We start from the raw sequence: 17,798 nt of genomic DNA on the forward strand, positions 1-17,798 counted from the left end.
GTAAAAAAAGAAATGAAAAAGGAGAGCAATAAACGTGCAGATAAAAAAAAACAGAAACAGAAGCTTCAGCACAAATAAAAAGCTTCCTAAACGAGAACCAACCGTGTCTCAGGGACAATGATAATACTAATCTCGTCTCGTCTGACACCTGGTAGGATGTCTGGCGGTTGGATTTTGCGAAATGGTGTAGACTTACGAAATACACGGTCGTCTTGATCGATTCGAGGAGGCTTGCTATCGTTTTTTCATTCGTAGGCTTGCGACGAATCGGCGATAACTATACCGTGCGGGCTGATAACAGTGTATGCGTATGTGAGTAATAATTATGGGAATATGGGTAGTGTTTAAAGGGGGAGGCCAGGGTTGGGTGATAAGATTAAGGGAGCAGGAATATTTTGAGCCATAGATTGGCGACATTAAAATCTATCAAAGACAAAAAAATAATATTAAAATATAGCAAAAAATAATAACTTGTGTCCCTTCGAGGGAGCATAACTTTGCATACGATCCGAGGTTGCTGACCGTGCCTATCCTTCTCGCTTGTCAGTGTTTTATTCTGCATTTCCTTTTCTTTTTTTTTCAAACATATCTTTGTCTGGTGTGGCAATACATCCTTTACATAGCTTCTCACTGATGAATGATCCTTACCCCTGCCTGTAACACCTACAGTGTGACATACCTTGCTTTTAAGTAAACAACACGGGGCAGACCGGTGGTGTACGCGACAGCGGCGCCGGTCTTCAAACGGCAGGGCCGGGGTTCAAATCCCCTCCGTAGTTGTGGACTGACTAACCAACTACGTGGTATCGGCAGTCCAGTAAGCCATTTCGATGGCCGGCATAACCTTAGAGATCGCGTTAAGCCCTGCCCGGTTAAGAAGAAGAAGAAGTAAACAACACCACACCTGAACCGCTCAGTGTAAACCGCTCACACTACCACCGACCGTTGTACCAATACCGCCGGCCGTCAGTCTGTGTTCGGCACCGGTTAGAAACGGGACGTTCAGGTAGCGATCGACAAACAGGTTCCGGCTGTGGTACGGTGCCGGGTTGTCAACCGTGGCTAGCAGCGAGTGTTGCCGGTGCGGAGGTAGCAGTATGGCGTCGGGTGCTACTACTTGTGCATTGATTGATTGTAATATCGGTGGGCCTGCTGCTGGTATGCTATGGTGGTGTTGATGGTGGTGATGGTGGTGGTGGTTTTGGTGATGATGTTGGTGGTGGTATATGGGCTGCTGGGTCATCTCGCAGTGACGCTCATCAGCGACATCTAGTTGTGGTGACGTCTGTACTACCGTCGGTAACGGAGGGCCAGACTGGGGTTGGGGTGGAGGGGGCGGTGGTCCAGGATATGGTTGCTTCTGCTCACCAGCTGGCCGGGACCGTGCGTATCCATGGTTGGTTGTGAGGGCAAGCCTACCGCCCCGACCCCGGCGGAGTCCGCGTGGATGCTGGGAAGCGGGCTGGGTAGGATCGCGTTCGTAGGGAGCGTGTTGGGCAAGGCCAGCACCGGGGGACGGAACATCCCGCCCCAGGCCGTTGCCTTATTTGCCCTCCCTGTACGGTTTGCAGTAGGAGTAGCGATGGTTCATGTGCTGGCTGTACGAGCCGGAATGCGAGAAGCGCTTCAGACATTTGCAGCACTGGAACGGTTTCTCACCACTGTGCAGACGCTTGTGCTCGGTTAGGTGATGCTTGTGCTTGAACGCTTTCGGACATTCCATGCACTTGTAAGGACGTTGACCTGTACGGTAAGATAGAGGTAGGATGAACGAGGATAAGCAATGCAAATACAGGATAAAAAAGGAATTCTGAAGAGACATTGAGATGCAGAGATACTAACCTGAATGTTCATATTTGTGTCGTTGCAGGGAGCTGTGCTTGCTGAACGTCTTGTCACACTGATCACAGACGTACTGGCCCTCGGCGTCCGGGGCCGGATGTGCAAGAGAACCGCCGGCATCCTTACCACCCGGAACTCCGGTCCCTCCATTGCCTCCACCGAGCCCGTAAGCTCCGGCCAATCGCTTCGGCACGTTCAGCATCGATTGCAGCAGGTGCTTCTTGTCCGGGAAGGCGGCATAGTACTTGGACGCACTGTCATCTGGTAGCATGTCACGCGCACCAGGACTCAGGCTCCCCCGTCCGGCCATAACGCCGCCGGTGGCGGCAGCCGCTGCCGATAGCTTCGGTGAGAACTGGCGGAGCAGCTGATCCATGTTGGTCAGGTTGGCCGGATGGTGGTGGTGCGGATGGTGCAGACCGTGCATTGGCGGATATTTGCCGAACGTGTGCGGTGGAGGCGGTCCTGGTGCGGACTGTGCCGTATGCTGACCCCGACCGTCCTGCGGCGGTGAGGGTGTGTCCCGTGGCACACCAGTGCCCAGACCGAGCTTCAGCGGATTGCCACCCGTTCCGTGGGACTGTGTGCCGGCCGTCACGCCGTGGATTGGATGTATGTCATGGTAGAAGTAGGCGGTCGGCGAACAGGACGTCTTGATGCTGAGGTTCATCGCCTCGTTCAGGGCGGACATGGTGTCTGCTTGGAGCAGTACGGCTGGCAGCGTACCGGCGGCAAGTGCCGATGCAGCAGCCTGCGAATTGGTGGCCGCACTGAGCAGGGCCTCACCTACCGTCAGCAGACCCTTCTTTACGGATAGGTCGAGCGGTTGATCGCCCGTGTCCTGGCCGGTGACGACCACCGACGGTGCACTATCGGCGTGGAGCGGCGAGATGGGTGCTCCTACCGTTGCTACCGTTTGACCACCGACCGGGGCCGTCTGGCTGGGATACTGGCGCACTACACCCGCACCCATCTTGCGCTCTCGCGAACGATTGTTCTGGAACCACACCTGTACGACGCGCGCCTCCATCTTGACGTGTTGGGCGATGGCCTGGAACTCGTCGCGGCTCGGTTTACTGTTGCGTGCGTAGTACTTCTTCAGCTCGTTCTGCTGCTCCTCGGAGATGGAGGTACGCACCCGTACCTTGCCACCACCTCCCGCACCACCGTGTGGTCCTACCAAACCGAGAGTTCCACCGGTCACACTGCCGTGCAGTCCGTACGCACCTACACCACAGTCACCCTTGAGTGCGACCGTGTCGTAGTCGGTGTCGTCCTCGCTGCAACTACTGCTACTGTTGCCGCTAGTGCTACTGCCGATCGTAGTACCGTTCGCGGTTGCCTGTGACAGTGGGCCCGACGCATGCACGAACGGGTTGAGCAGCAGCGAGCGTTTGCAGAACATTCGCGCGTGCTGCAACATTTCGGGCTCGGTCGCAAACTCCTCGCTGCAATAGAGACAGTGCAGCGGAGATCCGGAAACCGACGGTGAGTGTGAGGACGTGGCGGAGGGCGAAGAAAACTGTACACGCTCGTCACGTTCGGTTAGCTTCAGCTCGGCCATTTCCATCTGCTCGACACCGATCTCCTCCTCGGACGGTTCGTCTTTCACGATCGGTTTGCCGGCGGTGGCATCAGATGGCGACTCGTGGTGCGTTGTTACCACTGCGCTGGAACGTATGGAATCCTGTACTACTTCCTCTACGGGTTCTTGCTTCGGAAGCAATGGCTTGCTTTCGATGTCATCGTCCACGTGTTGATCGGCTTTCGGTGGCTGCTGAGATGCTTCGCTCCGTTCACTGGTGTGGTTATTGCTAGTAGCGATGCTAGCTTTCTGCATCTGATCACCAGCTTTCCGCACGTCTCCCTCATCGTGGAAGGTGGTAGGTTGAGGTTGTACGCTGTCAGGATCGGATGCCATCACTACCTCTACCTTCTCCACGGCGCAGCTCTCATCCTGCTCATCATCAACTTCCATACGCTCTGTGCCGGACGGGTTAGGTTGCAGGGTTGGGTCGACCGTGTCTGGTACCATCGTAACAACATCGATAGACGAGGACGCTGGTCGTTTCGCCGATTCGGGCCGCTGCCGCTGCACGTCCTCATCCGCTGTCGGTGAAGCGCTTCGCTGCTGCCCATCGTCCATCGGTTCGTGCGCTTCGCTGCTGGCCGACGATTGTTGCTGCTGGTGCTGGGCGGCGGCTGAGAAGTCAAACAGACGCAACATGTTCGGATCGAGCATGGCGAACGAGTAGGCGAGCAGGGACGCGTGCTGTATCTTGCTGAACAGCAGTGCATCCACACCCGGCTGTCCGATCGCGTCCAGCTCGTGCTTGGTCGCCGACGAGCAGGAGGACGTTGGTGACGGTGAGGTGACCAGCCCGAGCCGGCTAGCAATGTCGAGCTCGCGATGCAGCGCACCGACACCGTGCTGGGGCCGCAGGCTAATGGGCGAACGGCCAAGCCCACCGGTGCCTATGGCATGCCCGTTCGGGAGCCCCGTCAGCCCGTTACCACCGTGGAAAGGATACTGTGGTGACCGGTGATTGCTATCACTGCCACTGCCACTATTATTGGAACTGTTATTGTTGTGGCTGGTGTTGTTATTGTTGTTGTGGCTGCTGCTGTTATTATTGTTGTTGTTGTTGTGGTTGAGCCGAATGCCCATGTTGATGCACTTCTTCGAGGTCATGTGACTCGAGTAGGAGCCGGAGTGCGAGAAGCGCTTGCCACAGTTCGGACAGACAAACGGTTTCTCGCCCGAATGGATGCGCTTGTGCTCCTTCAGATGGTGCTTGAATTTGAACGCTTTATCACATTCGTTGCATTTGAACTTGCGCCGCTGCAACGATTCGTCGTGGGAGATCATGTGGCGCTGGAGTCGGTAAACGTTGGCAAAGGGTTTGTGGCACACCTTGCAACTCTGCTTGAAGAAAAAAAAGGGTGGAAAATGGGAAAGGAAAAGGTATTTAAAGCAGTTGCATTGATCTCGAATGATGAATTGTTGACAGATGTTGTAGCTAGCTGTCAAAGTGAATGTAGTAGTAGAGTAATGAACGTCAGCAATCGGACGGATTAGTCGATAAAATACAATGTAACACAAAATGGAGCATAAATAGAACATCCTAGATTATCGAACCATCTCCCGCTTCCCCGTTACCTAAGTTGCTGTCAGCTTACCGAATTTTACGGAATCGATTCCGGACACCATAAACGTTTCCAAAAACGGAATCGGAATCAGAACCGAATCGCTGATCAGTAGCTCAAGAGTTAAGTCTATTCAAGCAACGAAAATCGATCGCAAATCAGCTCGCTGTCGTACCAGGCGCCAGTAAACAAACGTGCTGGCAATCAGACAAGCGCGCGCAAAAAAAAGCAGAACAACGACGACGATCGACGACAGCGAACCAGCGGAATTGATCCCAAAATTAGTGTCTCCACTCGTCGAGAGCAGGAAGCGTTTTACTGGTTGGAAGCGAACGCCTAATGGAGGTGAGTCAAATCTATCCGTTGTAGCCATTTCTTGGTGAAGGCTGTACACGGCAAGGTAAAAATATCATCCGCCGGCTGGGCGCATAGCAGCGTAACAACAAAACCTTGCTCACCGCTTCCGGCGTGTGTTTGTAATTGAAAATGCACCTCCGTTTTCTTTTCCGTTTGGGTTCTTTTTTTTGTTTTTTGATGTGACATGCCTTTTAGCGTCGTACACGTCGTTGGTGCATCGCATTACGAAAGCAAATGCAGTGTGTAGCGAAGGTGCAACATCTTTTCCCTCCATTTTTCCATTCTAGCACCAAAAACTGGTGTACTGGTAGGTGCGATTTTAATCGCACAACACCGTCTGACGTTTCGTTTGTTTTTAGGAGGACTCCGTGTGCGTTGTTGGTGTTGTTTTCGGGATTAGTTTGGGATGGGTTAACGGCAGACGCGACTAACGGAGGACCCGGCCAGCGGAGAAAGGGAGGGACGGTGCTAAAGCCGGGTTAAATGCCGGTGTCACACGCAACGGGATGTGTCATTTTTCATCACACACTCCGAACTCTGGCGGTACAGGAGAATGATAAATAAACCGGGTGACCCTGTTCGTCGTAAATGAAACCTCTGGTTGTGTGTGTGTCTGTGTGTGATTACCGGGGGCATTTTCGAACAAAATGTCGGTATGCTCTTCTGTTTTTCTTTTGCAGAGTCAAAAAGTGATGTATTTTTATCTGATTTAATTGTAAAACACAACAGTTAAAGTAAAATTGGCACATGCTTCACACACATCGGCACATCTTCTTTTGCGACTGCATAACCTTAAGAATTCTTGGGTTTCTGGCTTCTGGGGGTATGCTCCAGTATCACTAAAACTCCAACTTCGATTGGCATGAACTGGGAAGGGCTGTGAGGCCTAGTTCTCGTTCGCTTTATCACAACGCAATAACGGAATCAGAGAAAGTAGTTCTCTGAGCAGGTTATCTGGAGTACCACAAGCGTTCTTAGCCCGCCATTATAAATTTTATTGATTATTGGTACTGGAGTTACTGCAGAAAACTAACTTTTGATACCAGTAAGAAGCATGTCTTCGACTCATGCCATTTTACATGTCCAAGGTTCAGTCCATAGACAAGACAAGGTAGCGAATCCCGTCTGGACTCCTGATCCTATCCATGGTCGATGGCCTGACTATCCATCTACGGGTAAAATCAACTGCAGGATGCCAGAAATAGCAGGCCTCTTGAGAGGCTTTTGGTAGTGCAAAAATGACTTGCCACGACTGAGTTTTTGGCAAGTGATGAAACATGTAAATACATTAATTGACTCATTATACAGCACTTAGAAGCAGATACGTTTGTTAACAATCGTAGCAGCACTTAAATATAGTTTTAATAGGTCCTTTGAGACTTGTTGGAGAAATTGAGTGTCATGATGACAAAATTGGACGTCTTAAAGTATTATCGTTGTGGAAGTTCTACATCTAAAGTCTAAATTAACATTCTATTGCAAGATGTCGCTTAACATAAACAGCTAAATTTTTGCTGCCAGTTCCAGAGGCTTGGACATAAACTGTCAAAACAGTAAGTGTATCAGAGTATGTTTTCCTTTTTTTTTTTGTAATCTTTTCAATCTAAAATAGTTGAGTCGAGAATGCTTAAGGACAAGACCAAAACGAACACACCAACTCGTCACAAGATTAATTGTTTTCTTCAAAATGAACGTATCGCAAAAATGTACCTTTCTGCACTTGCTCGTGTTATCGGCAGGAACAAGAGGAGAGAGAGAGAGGAGCAAGTAAGAGACGGGCCACAATCGCTTAATTGAAATTTAGTAAACGGTGTGAGCCTGGGAAGCATAATTTCGTCACACGGTCGTGAAAAGACGCTCACCGTAGTGCGCTTGGTAATGCCGTCGATCGTCTTGAAGGTAGGAAAAACACCGGTTCCTCCCGGGGAAAAACGCACCACCACCACCACCACCGTACCGGATCGGGGTGAAAAAAAAGGGGGAAAAACAATAAGAATGCAGAACGGTGGATGAACGGTGGTCGTGTGTGTGTGTGTGTGCAGACGAGTGGGGGACGGGTGGGAAAGCAGATGTTCACGTTTTTCCATTTTTGGAGGACACATGGCCACACATACGTACGGTACGGTTGTGGAAACCGGTGTGATGGTGTGGCTGAAGGGCGCTACGACAGGCGACCGTAAAGCGAATACGCCGTTACAGCGGGCAACCGACCGACAAAAAACCAAAATGGTTTAAAAATAAAAACCGTTCCGAGCCACTGTCGAACGCGCTTCGGGAGGTACGCATGTACAAGGACCGGTGTGTAGGTATAATTGCACCGGGAGTTTTACGGTGGTCCCTGTCAGCGCGTTGCAGGAACGGGAATTCGATCGAGTTACCGGGACGTGTCTCTTCCTTCTTCGGGGTGTTTTGGATGCGTGCTGGTTTATTGTTTGTTGCATCTGTCATTGTGACACTGGTTTCTTTGTCTTGTTCTTTATTAGCTGGCACTAGTTCTGTTTGGTATTAAAATTTGCCACAGGTGAGAAGGAGTTGGAGCACTTCTGCCATATTTTAAAATTCATATCCAATCAATTCCAGACTGCAAATGGATAATCAAGCCCGGTTTCCCGGCGTGTACTGTACAACTGGCAAGAAAATCAAAGGGGCGCAAAATAACAACGAAAGAGCAGAGCACAGCAGAAGGGATGTTTTCGTTTTGTTGGGGCAAAATCGATACTTAAGAACGCATCTCTTTTTCCACTACCGATCCCCGCGTCGGGGGCCAGTATCGGTACGGTACGGGACCAAGAATGGGACCAGGACAAAGAAAACCCCAACGTTGCGCAGTCACGGTTTTTGCGGCTGGCGCGAACGAAGAATGGCTCAGGCTGGAACGGTGCGGTGGCTTGTTGTGGTGCGGGGCTATTTGGACGACCTGGCGAAGGTTTGCTCCCGGTGAATCACGAACTCACGATGAGTCGAGTGGACCTGATGTGATGTGTCGTGGAAAATCAAACCCCGTTTGTGGTTCGGTGGGACGGTGATGGTGGCAGCGTTGTGAAGTGCTCGTTGAGACTGCCGCGGAACCGAGACTTCGATCGCCGTAACCTTCGAGCGTTCAAGCGTTGCCCCGCCACCGTTTGCCCGCACCGTGGAATTCGTGGAAGCAAACCTAACGTGATAATTTAAAAAAAAAATTTATATGTGCGCCCCTGTGTGCTGAGAATTCTTTGTGTAGCAGATGAGCAGCAGCTACTAAGCCAGGAGGGGGGTTTTTTTTTTAGTATTGGGCCTCGCCACACAGCATCAGTACGGCCGCACCTCCGCGGACACAGGTGGCAAGACAAGGCGGGGAACGGTGATGGTGTCAGAGGGGAAAGAAGACAGACAAAAGGAAAATCATTCGGATACGATACGGCGAAGATATGTGCCATTAAGCTGCCCCAATTCAGTGCATTATGAGAAGTTATAGCTAGCGTCCGCTAGTGACTGCTATAGATGTAGATCTGAATCGTATCTTAAGCACATCCACATCTAGCGCAGGTAGAGTAATGGACGGGTGTGTGTGTGGTTGGTTGGTCGGCCGGCTACAACACCCCTATCAGGTTCGTTTAATTTTAGAGACCCATCAATATAACGCTACTTACCGCATCCGCCGATGGTGGGTGATGCAGCTCGTGCCGTTCCAGCTGATCCCGGCTGGTGAATGTGGTCGGACACTGGGAACAGTCGTACACCGCTAGTTCGGTGTCCTTTACTGTGCCGCCGGTCGGTAAGCTGGGACCGCTGCTGGAATTGCTGCTGCCGTCCTGGGCCGGGCTAATCACCATGGAACGTGGACCGTACGGCAGGTTGGCCGGTACGGTTTGCGGTGCCAAACCGGCCATAAGTAGATCTCGCGGCATCGCACCGGACGGTACCTCCGGCTCGTCGTCCTCCTCCTCCTCCGGCTCGTCATCGTTCAGCGCCTTTACCGACGCTTGATGCTTTTGCTGCTGCAGCTGGAGCAGGCTGACGCATTTCGCTTGCAGACGGCTACCGATCAGATCGCCACTGGCACGGCTACCGACCGCACTGGTCACCGGTGGCTCTGGTGGTGTGGCTGGTGGCGGTGAGGCCGGGTCCGGATCGACGTGATGTTCGTCCTCTTCCGCCATAATGTTGTCGGCGTGGTCGTCACCGTCGTCCGCTTCTTCGTCGTCGTCGTCGTCGTCGTCGCCGTCCGGTTCGGTTGTATCGCGCGAGAACTTTGCCCTCGGACCGTCCGGACTGCTGCTGTGATTAAGCTGAATGTGTTCTTTCAGCGCCTGGGAACATGGAAGCAACATGGAAACGTGCGTTTAATAGCGCTTGTTGAAAATGGAGGTGATCTCGCGCATCCACTTCGTCGCGACACCGATTCGGTAGTGTTATTGTCGGTGAAGAGTACATTAGTCATGAGACGTTGTGTATGACTCATGGGTTTCTTTTTGTATCAAAATCGTGCCCTGCACGATAGGTTTCAATTTGATCGCCCATGAATCACACTGGAACTGCTTCGCGGACGTGGATGACGCTTCCCATGCAGCTACCAGTTTTATGTAGCGGCAACCATACAATCGTTAGAGCAGAATTACAGATCGATAGACGTGACATAATCTGCTTACAAAAGAAGTAAACAATGTGTCCGAGTGAGTTTGTTGGAAGTTTGAGCTGTCAAGACTGCATAGACAGAGGAATACCACGCTATCGTTGCTTTCTTGAGGACATTTTATAGTTAATTGCAATTGAGGGAGTCCTATTCCAGCAATTCCAAGAGCAATTATGCAAAGAAAGGGCTGTTCTTTACAATGAAACAATACGTCATAAACACTAAGAAACATCTGTCAAAATAGAGATGACGTTTAGAGAGTTTTGAACTTACGAAACTAAACGAAAACCTTGACACCATATTTGGTGCATTATAGCATAATGACAGCTTGCTATAAAACTTCTTGCAGCTTAGAAGAAGAGCTTTTGATCGCCAACCAACCAACGTGTCTACTCAGTAACGTCAAAATGTCATCCAGTTATGGTGGCACAGGTTTAGCTTAGCGTAGCTTAGCAGCTACCAAACACACGCACCGCCAAGGGAACAGTCTCATTTCGTTTGCACTGTTTACTAACTCGGGCGGTTTCGATTTACTTTGCTGGCGGCAATGGCCTCACTGGGAGCCGTATGTTGATGTCCCGTGCTGTCATCAATTGCAATCAATTGCTCTCGTTTCGCTTGTACCCTTACCACGGCATCGTACTATCGTATCACACAGACAAACAACGGTACGTCACGGATGGAGGTCGAGGCGAATTGAGGAGAGTAACAACAACACTTACACACGCACACAAATCTCTACTTAATTCGCCCATACCGAGCTAGGGCGATTCTTTTGCGAATGCGTGATCCTTGACGTAAGGCTTGACGTTCATCCTTCACCCGTTCCCGGCCTTCCCCCGCAATTCTCCGAAACTCCACTCCCCCAACTGCTCGTTCTCGGGGAACTGCTATAAGCATACGGTGTGTGCGGTGCAAAGAAGCTAGGATGTTATCAATTGCTGATTGTTTTTTGTTTGTCTACTTGGTTTAAACGTCAACCTGGGCCTAGGTTTAATCTGCCTTGTCGAACCTGTCATGATCTGGCACGTCCGAGCCTCGGGGTAACAGACATACACACACACACACACACAGCTCATGCTTCGATTGCCAAGCTTTCTAGGCCGACTCAATCATTTACTCACTCAGACACACGCGCCGCCTCTCGCCACCTTCGCTCTCCTTCACCTATTTTCCGTTGTGTAGGCAACGCTAAAATGGCAGGCAAACCTTCGCAAGCCTTCATTCAAACGACATGTTGTTGATACCGTGAATGATGATGCTCCGCTTTCTCGGCGCTTATCATCGAACGGCCTACCTTTTACCCGCGAGTGTGTGTCTGGTGAGCTTGCTCGCATTTAATCATTTTACCAGCTTCCAGCCCTCCCATTCCCTGCAACCTTCCTGTCGTCCGTTCACCGACGAAACGACAATTTTAAATTGTTTATTGAGACTAGATTTTATTATTCTCTTTTTCTACTGCTCGCTGCTCATCCACCCCGTACGGCGCTCTTCACTGAGTTCCCGGTTTTTTTTTTATTGTTGCCAAAAAGACACACTCGAAGGAATCTGGATGCCCCAGTTTGGGTCTTTTATGGCAAATCAAATCTCAAAATAAACACGACCGCTGTCGTGTACGCAAAATTGAAGGAAGAAACCAAAAAAAAAAAAAAACTCCTACTGGAACTCGCACACACTGCGGTAGGAATTGTATGGAGTTTAGCTATTTGGAGGTTATGAGGTTGTTCTGTTTTTATTTCTGTACTTTGGGCTTTGGAACTAATTTTACTTCCACACTGTGCGTGTGTGTGTGTGCGTGCAGAGCAACTTTTTTGAACCAGTGCCCGTTCCATCTGGATTTCAATTTGCCAAGGTATGTAAAAAAATGGCGCCCCACAATTGTTGGAAATATCTCAGAACTATTGATCCTCAATATCGGCATCTCTGCTGGCAAGTATTCCTGTACTTCCTACCAGACAAACGTTCTCTTGCGTTGTCTTGCTTATTAAAGCTGTTGCTATTGAAGTTTTAGTTAGAAGAGGGGGGGGGGGGGGGTTCTTTTGAACCAGAAACAACCAACAACAAAACACGCCTTAATCCACAGCCATTTAATTGGCCCTCAACAAGCAGTTCGAAACGTGTTGCTTATCTAGTGTTGGGTGTTTTTTAAAAAAAAATATCCGCTTTATCAGTGGCTGCTGGATACGTGGCGCAATAATACAAAATTTCCAGCTAAAAATAGTCCGGCAGATGCGGATTGACGTACAGCACCGTACCGTGTGCGCTGGTGGTGGTGCCTGGTGATCTGTGAATTTTCCCCAGGCTTTTCCCCGAGAGCACGGTGAAGCACGGTGCACCCAAAAACTGCCATTAAAGATAAGAAAATGGAAGCACAAAAAAAAAAACTACTAAAAACAACCTGGACTAAATTTATTTTTTCAACCACACACACACAGACACCTAGTATACGGCTACTCAGTACTGGGCGGACGGAGCTGGACGACTACAAACGGGTCGCAAACGGTTTCGTGGAGCGTGCGTAACGCAAGAGTGGCCCGAGGTCGAGTGTAGTTAAAAATGGGTGTAGCATCGAAAAAATCGAAAAATAGCACCAATCGATCAACCCCGCGGCTTCATTGGCGCGGTTGGCGTTTTTTTTTTGGGAGGGGGGAAGGGGGGGGGGTTTGCTGATGTTCTGGGTCGTTGGAACCCCACCGGAGTACGTATTTATTTCATTTTCTCTGCCGGACAGCGAGTTTTTTTATTTTCCTGAGCTAGTCTGAAGGACACAAACACTGGAATGGAACACTGTCCGGACAGGCGACTGACCGGAGACCTGAGTACATATGTATTCTTGCCCTAGTAGTAGATTCAGATCGAATCTGTCTGACTGTTTCGTTGCGAAGGTCCGCTGCTGTGCTGGATGCGCAGAGATCGAAGAACTAAAACACTGATCTTTGGACTTACCTCGATACCCTGAACCGTCTGGTGGCACTGGGAGCACTGAACGCAGCAATCACCGTCCGCTAGTGCATCGTTTTCACTATCCTTCGGTAATCCGGATGGCAAGGAAGGAACTGCAAAAAAAAAATTGAGACAAGAGACAAACAAACCTTAGCGAACGATTGTGATGTTTTGTTGGAAGAAGGAAAAAGGTTGTCTCTATAAACCCTCCGCACACATACACACGCATCACACACACACAAAAATACACAAAAGGTAGAACATAAAGCAAAACCTTGCTAGGAGGAGCGAAGCGCCAGTGGACCGAACCGAGCTCGTTTATCCCTCTATACTCTATATATAGCGATTTAGATCAGCTACGGTGACCGTCACCGGACGTCCGTGAAAAAGGTGAGGCACGCGCACAGCTATAGACACGCTGCTGGCCGAACCCGCCCTTTTTGGTCGCTTAGGGGTTGGGGGGGGGGGGATGTTTCCGCTGTGTAATTTGGAGTGGGGAGATCGGTGATAAGGGGTTGTTTGTTTGCACCTGCCCGAATGAATTTAGCATGTATCAGCCGTTCCGACCAATGGTGAACGCTCGAATGGAAACCATAATCATCAGCAGTGTTGCGTGCAGTGAGTACGTGTTGGAGTTGAAAAGGGTGCCATGTTGAAGATCGAATTCGACGAGGATGTTATTTTCGATTCATCGTTGTTCTCGAGACATTCCAAGGACATTGGGTTGATAGATGGCTAGATCAGGCTTCCAACAGTTTTACTGAATGAAGATTCTCGAAGGATTCTTGACAGTAACTTGAGTTGCACTTTCAACGACTCTGCGACTCGAGAGCTCTGCGATGTGATGACGTAAATATTCCAAACAATTTTCAGGTAGACAGCAAACTACAAACTCTAAGGAACAGTCTTTAAGGAATCTACATGATGTCCTGCAAAATCCAGATGATGCCTCAAGGATTGCTGCGACGAATTTCAAACTGAAACATCTCGGAAGACGCTTAGTCACTGTGGCGGGTTAAAAGAACTACTGTTCATTGCTATAGTTCAAAAAAGTTGTTCAAACCTTGGAAATTCTTGCGAATTATTACTGCAGCAGAACACTACAGTACAGTATAAATAACTCCAGGGTATCAGTGACACACTCTTTCAAAACTGGCTGACTTCTACCGGAGATTATTGCCTCGAAAGATGCTTATCGATCACAGCTTCCCTGAGCGCGTCGTGTTAAAACGCCTTCCAAAACTTATCTGCAAATCTGTGCAGATGCTTGGCGAAACTTCAAAGCGAAGACTTCGCTTGTCAAACAGCGTTCCTAAGGAACCCTAAGGTGCCATCTTTTTGCTCCTCGAAAACGGGCCGCCGGTTGTGTGAATAATCATTTCCCCGGCTTCGGCAAACCTGTAACAGATAACACGCTCGCAAACACCAAGCACACCACGCACCGCTCGTTCGGGCTAGCAATCAAACACGGAACAACCTGTCCGGGTCGACCAGCGAAACCCCGTCCGCACGCTACCGTGCCGAGATGTATGTGCGTTAGCGTACATCGGTTTCACCAGAATTTCCGTCAATATAAATTCTTAATCACGTCACACACTATCGCGGGCCAGAACGCAATCCACACTTCACTATTATCACTCAACTCCGGTCCGGTTGCTGGTCCGGATGCGGAGAGGCAGGATGCGGGGACCAGCACCATTATCGCGGTCCGCCTCCCATACACACACACACACAGTCTTCCACATCGTGGCGTGTGTGTGCATCAGGCGAAGGCCACTCCGGTGCTTCCGCTTGCGTACCTAAGGCACCTCTTCATTTTCGGTCACCCTTTCGCCAGGGGGAATACACCAATGCCTCCTGGGAGCTGATAATTGAACGGTTCACAGCCACACACACACACACACACGCAATGAGTCTGGGCGTAAGTAAGGCACACTGGTACCGGTTGTTGTGGCTTTATCGCACTAGACCCGGTACGATGATCTTGCAGAGCACTGTACAACGCTGTGTTTGTAGGACTTCTTTTTCGTTGTTGTTTGCAGTAATAATCCGTTTGGCCGACTACCGATCGCCTTTTGCGTACCAGTGGGAACACAACTTGATAACAGGGCATCCCGCACACACACACATACACATGTACGTATGTACCCGCCGATCCGGTGATTGCGGTTTAACACAAGCGGAAGTCTAATTTCCGAGCGCGCACATAACCTTTACCGATAGGAGGACCACGTTTGGGGATTTCCAGCAGGATCACCCCCGTAATGGTCCGTGTGTGTGTGTGTGTGTGGGAGGGTTTAGTGATCGTTACTTCGTTGAAGCAAGCAGCAGCAGTAGCGCGCCACCGCGCTCAACCGAAAGGAAGCGAGAAAGGTAGCTGAGGCTGTACGGCTGATCGTGCCGAGCGCACCACCATTTACTGTCCCGGGGGTGTTTTGGTGCTGTAGCACGTTTTGTTGATTGTTTGCATCGGACATTGGAGTCGCAAAAATAATGGCCGTTCGTACTGTGTCCGAGCTGATGTTTCCGCATGCTGATGATTGGGAAGGGAGGGGGGGGGGGGAATTTGTCTAGACTCAGGCTCCTTGGGTAATTAATTGCGAAATAGTAGCTGGTGAGCGGTTAGCCGAGATGTGTGGTTAACTAACTTTTGAAGCTGTTCTTCCGTATAATCGCCCACTTCACGAGAGCACTCGAGGATCTCTGGATGAGGAGTCACAAACAGATTGCATAGGTAACAACAGCCGGTTGCCTGTGCAATCTTGTCGCACGTATTACGCAGATGTTGGGTGAGTTATCACGCGAAATGAAACAAACAGGGGTACGTGCCTACCTGTTAGGCGCTTGGGTTGCTGCAAGCTATAGAGCTACTCTCTTCTATCTTTCCCAGCTAGCAACGGAAGTCGGAAAAGTCTCTCAATAAAACATCTTCAAGCAGCGTATGTGCGTTCCATCTGCAAGGGGTCCCTCTAGCGATCGATAGGACATCGGGGAATGGTAAAATACCTTCTCGAGAAAGCAGGAAGCAACAAACGACCGGCCACAGGACCAAGGTGTGCGCACACACAGTAACACAGAAGCCATTTCAGCAGCAATACAAGATGGGAGGAGTCCGAGCGGTGCTCAAGAGCGAGAAGGTCCTATCGTGGAAGGATACAGCAAGGTGTGTGCATCCTGCGATGCGCTGAAGGTGACTTCGTTGCAGATACGGGCATTCGAAAGGCGATGGGCATCAACGGGCGGGAAAGAGGTAGCAAGAGCAAGGGAAGAGAGCCAAGAAGGAAAAAAACACACACACACACACAGAGACACACATATACAAAACGGGGAAGGTGTTGGCACTCGTTCGGGTCGCTCGGGTTTCACGCGAATTCGTGATGCCGTAGATAGCTTTAGCTGTACATAAGCATCGGATTCGGTGGTTTCGGAGTTCGGGTCGATCATCTCCAGCAGAGGATCCTGTGTTTTGTTCTCCATTTTGTCTCGCTTTTTTTGAGATACACACACACACACGCAGACACACTTACAAACCTAAAGAAAAGCATATGAATTTCCCGGGGCACACTTACATTGCAGGGAAAACTTGGTCGAAGATGGCATGATACTTCCTTCCGCGTTGTAGTACGTCGACACAGCAACGCTGCAGGACACCATTGATTGGGATTTGAAGTAAATGGGCGTCGCAGGTCGTTTCGGCCACGTTCGTGACGCAAATATCGCGCCCGTATGCCGTGCTGGTCGAGCCTGATAGAAGAGCGCTACTCCCACCCACACAGTGCAAACACACACACACACACGCAGGCACGCACACGATACACAGCGTTCGATCACTTGCGACCCTTTTTGTTGTTGTTGACTTTAATAATTATTTTCGATAAAATGACACTTGCATGACCATGCGTCCTCTACCGATGCGTATTTCGAACAAAGACGAAAACAACAAAAAACTTCCAACAAACACTACGAAATAACGAAATTTGGCGCCGATTTTTTTTTCACTTCACTCGAACCTTCTTCTTTTGGTTCTCCTTCTGCTGACAAATGGTTTGATTGGTGGATGTTTTTTTTTGTTGTGTGTGCGTTTCTCGTGATGCGCTTTTTTTTGTTTGGTTTTCTTCCGATCTATTTCTTCCCTCTTTTTACCGGAGTTGTGCCGGGTACGGGAGTGGGAATGGTAGAAGTGGGGGGGGGGGGGTAGGTGGTGTTGATGATACTCCCTTCCCGCACCGTTTTTACATTCACCCGGCCAATCGGACCCGTTTGATAGAAGAAGCGCACGATTCACCGGTGGGCCGGGGTGTGCGGCAAATGGTGGGCTGGGTGTGCCACGCACCACACGCACACGGTACGGCACATTCCGCGGTGGTGGTGTCACCGCTGCCTGCCAGAAGAACAAAACACACACACACACGTCTGACACTTGCGATTTTTCTTTAACGGTCGCACCGGGAAGCTAACGCAGAAAATCGGCACAATTGGTGCGAGCGGATGTCGTCACCAGACATCACACACCTCTGGACACTCGTTGTAAGTTTTGTTTAGCTTCGCCACACTAAATTACGAACCGCGCACTTCTAGTGCAATCACCATCACTGTAACTATTCTGCTACGCACTACTAAAAATCACTGTTGGAAAACGCAATGAAGAAAGAAGGAATTGAAGTGAGAACGAACAACAACAAAAAAAAACAGGACTTAAAGAAGGTTAAAATTGTATCTAAAAAAGCAAAAATCAGCTCATCGACAACATGTCCTCTTGTACGTATCAGAAGGCACACCTTGAACAGCGACACACTTGTTTACCTGCTGTCAGAGCACGCTGAGGCATCGGCCCTCCAAAATTGTGACTTTTGATTGTGGATTAGTCCTGCAGCAGGCAAAGTGTTAATGAGACAAG

General features: G+C 50.0%; 2 protein-coding genes across 2 annotated transcripts in view; both read right to left on the bottom strand.

The window, feature by feature from the left end:
* Nucleotides 1-17,798, bottom strand: part of LOC126557510 (facilitated trehalose transporter Tret1) — a 259,197-nt gene that overhangs the window by 188,796 nt on the left and 52,603 nt on the right. The window lies entirely within an intron of this gene.
* Nucleotides 1,324-16,585, bottom strand: LOC126567135 (zinc finger protein 1). The gene is made up of 5 exons (XM_050223371.1): nucleotides 16,471-16,585; nucleotides 12,905-13,014; nucleotides 8,976-9,635; nucleotides 1,843-4,765; nucleotides 1,324-1,743 (listed from the first exon to the last, which is right to left on the bottom strand). The coding sequence occupies exons 1-5, from the start codon at nucleotides 16,553-16,555 to the stop codon at nucleotides 1,544-1,546; spliced, it is 3,978 nt and encodes a 1,325-aa protein (XP_050079328.1). The 5' UTR covers nucleotides 16,556-16,585; the 3' UTR covers nucleotides 1,324-1,543.

This window comes from Anopheles maculipalpis, chromosome X (assembly GCF_943734695.1).
Source record: "Anopheles maculipalpis chromosome X, idAnoMacuDA_375_x, whole genome shotgun sequence".
NCBI lineage: Eukaryota > Metazoa > Arthropoda > Insecta > Diptera > Culicidae > Anopheles > Anopheles maculipalpis.